The sequence below is a fragment of the Neodiprion virginianus genome, chromosome 7 (genome assembly GCF_021901495.1).
Source record: "Neodiprion virginianus isolate iyNeoVirg1 chromosome 7, iyNeoVirg1.1, whole genome shotgun sequence".
In the NCBI taxonomy this organism is placed as follows: Eukaryota; Metazoa; Arthropoda; class Insecta; order Hymenoptera; family Diprionidae; genus Neodiprion; species Neodiprion virginianus.
In genome coordinates this window covers 10,745,359-10,749,907 of record NC_060883.1, presented here as the reverse complement: position 1 = coordinate 10,749,907, position 4,549 = coordinate 10,745,359, and the positions used below count along the sequence as shown (strand labels likewise).

At 43.5% G+C, this 4,549-nt stretch overlaps 1 protein-coding gene across 1 annotated transcript; it reads left to right on the top strand.

Annotated features, from left to right (window-relative positions):
* Window positions 1-204: 204 nt before the first annotated feature.
* On the top strand, window positions 205-3,441 carry LOC124309084 (uncharacterized). Its single transcript, XM_046772338.1, has one exon. The coding sequence runs from the start codon at window positions 205-207 to the stop codon at window positions 3,439-3,441; it is 3,237 nt and encodes a 1,078-aa protein (XP_046628294.1).
* Window positions 3,442-4,549: the final 1,108 nt, after the last annotated feature.

Sequence of the window (4,549 nt, the reverse complement as noted above, 5' to 3'; positions counted from 1 at the left end):
TTACAGAAGGGGACATGCTCCGTCCCCATCGGCGCTGTAGATGGTATGTCAACCATTTCTCATTACGTAATCCAAGCCACAATCCAATCTCGGATTACCTGATACAAGAAGACACTCGACTTCTTCATTGTTCCCCAAATTAGCTCACTCACGCCTCCAAAACATGTCGATTGCTCCTCTATAGTGATCCCAAAAAACATTCGGATGGCTGATCCTGATTTTGACAAACCAGCTCCACTACAGATCTTGTTGAGCGCAGGTCCCTCTGTGGCCACGCTCGCAATGGGGACAATCCATCTCTCATCAACTCAGGACCCAGATCTTTATCTACAAAAAAACTCACTTGGTTGGGGCATCGTGGGTAATATCTCTTCCCATACAATAATCGATCAGCAAACAAGCAGCGCTACCTGCAACACGTTGAAACTACAGGAGGATATGAGCAGGTTCTGGGAGCTGGAAGAAGGCCCCACCACCAAATATCTCTCCGCAGAAGAACAATCGTGTGAAGATCATTTCACAAAACATGTATCTCGCAATCCTAGCGGACGTTACGTCGTAGCCCTACCTTTCAACGAAAAGAAAAACCAGCTCGGATTATCCAAAGATCTCGCTCTTCGACGTCTTCAAACTCTCGAACGACGCTTCGCTAAGGACGCTCATTTCAAACAACAATATACCGAGGTCATTGAAGAGTATATAAATCTCGGACACATGACAAGGGTACAAGCTAACGACGAAGAAGGATTTTATCTCCCACATCACGCTGTTATCAAGAAAACCAGTCAAACCACGAAGGTACGAGTAGTGTCTGATGGTTCCGCTAAATCAACCACAGGGATATCACTGAACGAATGTCTCATGACTGGACCAACTATTCAAGACGATCTTCTTACCTTAATCCTACGTTTTCGACTTCACAATTACGTCTTAACAGGAGACATCGAGAAAATGTATAGGCAATGTCGTGTTCGACCGGAGGATAGGAAATATCTAGGAATTCTCTTGAAGGAAAACGACGGTTCAATCGCTACGTTCGAGCACAACACTGTGACGTTCGGACTCACGTCAGCCTCATTTTTCGCGATAAGAACCATAGCTCAACTAGTTGAAGACGAAGGTCAGGACTTTCCAGCAGCATCCCAGGCCTTAAAAAATGCTCTGTATGTCGATGATCTGCTAACAGGTGCACCAACAATCGAAGAAACTATTAACTTGAGGAACGAAGTTGTCACTCTACTGAAACGAGGAGGCTTCAACTTACGCCAATGCGCTTCGAACGACATACGTACGTTAGAAGGCTTACCCGCAACCAAAGTAAATCTACAACTTCTAGCCGGTGATGATCCGAATCTCAAAACTCTGGGCGTATATTGGAATTCCGAAACAGATAATTTGATATACACCGTCAAACCTATAAACCTTTCATCGCGCTTTACAAAAAGGACAATCTTCTCCGAAACTGCGCGAATTTTCGATCCCTTAGGATTGGTAAATCCAGTCATTGTTCATACTAAGCTGATAATGCAAGAACTTTGGCGAATGAAACTCGATTGGGACGAATCCATTCCTACATGGCTTCATACCAAATGGACCGAGTTCGCAGGGCAACTCAACCTGCTTAACCAATTATCATTTCATCGAAACCTTCTTCATAAAAATGCGAAGGATATCCAAGTACATGGTTTTTGTGACGCTTCAGAAAAGGTTTATGGAGCCTGTATTTATCTCCGATCAGACAATGGTAACACCCAGGTATCCTTGTTCTGTGCCAAAACAAGAGTGGCCCCCATAAAAACGGTACAATCTATACCGAGACTCGAATTATGCGCGGCGCAATTACTCGTCGACTTGTACGAGATGATCAAATCAACTCTCTTGGTACCGATCAGTAAAACAATATTCTGGTTAGACTCGTCAATTACGTTGAACTGGTTAAATACATCTCCATATGTATTAAAAACCTTCGTGGCAAATCGAGTTGCAAGCATCCAATCACGAGCGAAGTCGGTAGAATGGAGACACGTCCGAACAAAGGACAATCCCGCTGATGCTTTATCTCGCGGACAATTGCCGACCGAATTTACAAAAAACAGTCTTTGGATGCACGGTCCAGCCTGGCTGACCGAGGACGAAACCCAATGGCCGTCGATTACACTGAACGTAGCACAGGAAATTCCAGAATTACGTAATGCAACCGGCCTTATCACCGCCGGAGGAGACTCGATGCTTGAACGATACAGTACGTTTACTGAACTACAAAGAGTCACCGCTTATTGTCTGCGATTTGAAAACCGGAGAACAGGTCCGCTCATAGTAGAAGAACTAAGAACAGCTACTCTATGGATTATCGCATGGATCCAAAGAATCTGCTCCGCATCTGAGCTACACGATCTGCAACGAGGTCGTCCAATTAATTCAAAGAGTTGTCTAACACCTCTAGACCCTGGGATTGATGAAGACGGAGTCATAAGAGTCGGCGGTCGTTTAAATCATTCATCTCTCTCTTACAATCAGAAGCATCCCATAATTTTACCAAAAAACCACAAGGTCACAGAACTCATCATCCGGAAGGAACACATCTCGGGCCTCCATGCAGGTACTCAAGCTACACTTTACAACCTCCGAAAAAACTACTGGATCATCGATGGACGACGACAAATAAGCAACGTAATCCAACACTGTGTGACCTGTGCCAAACTGAATCCTCGTCCAATTAATTACAAAATGGGTCAACTGCCAAACGTCCGTGTATCAGAAGCTAGACCATTTATTCATTCAGGCGTAGATTATTGCGGTCCATTCTTCATCAAGGAAAAACGTGTACGAAATCAAAACAAGGTCAAGGCCTCCATAGCTGTTTTCACGTGTTTAGCCACAAAAGCAGTTCACATAGAATTAGTGAGCGATCTTACCACCGATGCCTTTATTGCCGCACTACGACGTTTTACTGCCAGACGCGGCCGCTGTAATTCTATGTACTTAGACAATGGCACAAACTCTGTTGGGGCTAAAAACGAAATCCAAGAAATACAGACCCTAATACGTTCATTGGAGCATAACGGAAAGGTGCAAAAACATTCATCAGAAAAGGAAATCACTTGGCACTTTGATCCTCCATATTCACCGCATTTTGGAGGAATCTGGGAAGCCGTCGTCAAGTCGTTCAAACGGCATTTTTTGCGTGTAGTTGGCACTGAAACCCTCACTTTCGAACAACTGACTACTCTTGCAACCGAAATCGAAGCAATTCTTAATTCTCGCCCATTGACTCCTCTATCCTCTGACATTAACGACCTTCTCCCTCTCACTCCTGCACATTTCCTGATTGGTGACACGATGACGAGTTTACCCCAACAGGATTTCTCGGATATTCCACCCAATCGTCTATTCATCTGGCAAAATATTCAAAGGATGAGACAGTCATTCTGGGATAGATGACACAAGGAATATCTTTTGGAACTCAACTCCCATTACAGATAGACCACCGGGTGTCACGCCATCAAGGAAGGCTCCTTCGTTCTCATCAGGGGCGATAACCTTCCGCCAATGCAGTGGCGCATCGGCCGCGTAACAACAATCCATCCAGGAGCAGATGGCGTTGTCCGCGTCGTCTCCATCAGAACAGCGAAAGGGGTCGTCGATCGGGCCGTAAAGAAATTGGTTCTATTACCAATTGTTCCAGAAGCAGAGAATATCTCTTAAACATATATCCGCACCAATGTTTTTCAATCCAGACCTAATTTTAAGATTATAATTTTACACCATAGATTATAACACTTATCTTTAATTAACTATACTTTAGCGAATTCAATTATCGGATTCATTCAATTTTGACCACAGTGTGCTCAACCGGGGGAGCATATTGAATCCGCTCTGTAAATTAGCGGCATTCTTTTTCACAACATTCTTTAATCCTAAATTTCTGCGTGGACAGTTTAGTCACGTTTTAAGGTCATAAAATACTCAACTGCTGGAAGTTCCCATCCCTTATTGACGACTTTCGTCGACTGATTTGCAAAAAAGGATAATCCTTACGCATGTCTGCCACATCTGGCAGCCAGTCTTGCAATCTCGACAATTTCTCTACTTTCTACTCGCAAATACCTTTGCCTACCTACCAATCCTCTAATCCTCACTTTTCGTTCCTTGTTTTTTATGACGTGTATCCTAAAACGCCCGCACGTGCATCTCACGTTGGGAATGTACGTTTCTACTTCTGGATCACGTGCTCACTCCCACTCCCAAACAAAATTCATCCCTTCTCTCAAGGGACAATCCTACCCCTTCCAGTAGTTTTTTGGCCATCGGAACTTAGTTAATTTTTAAAAACTACCTTTAAGATCAGATTCGTTTCGACCAACGTGAAGAGAAGACCACTTATTCTAACTTCCACAATTTCTTCTCACTAACTTTATCCCGCGTGAATCTCGTACAACATTAGATCAATAGTGTATTCAATTTACTTCAAGCCTTTCAGTAAATATATTTTTTGTTTCAACTTTCTAACATTGAATCATCTTTGAGGCAAACCTAATTGTCTCAAGGA

What these genes read in the sequence shown, in the direction of transcription:
- LOC124309084 (XM_046772338.1), top strand. Translation starts at nt 205, where the DNA reads ATGGCTGATCCTGATTTTGACAAACCAGCTCCACTACAGATCTTGTTG.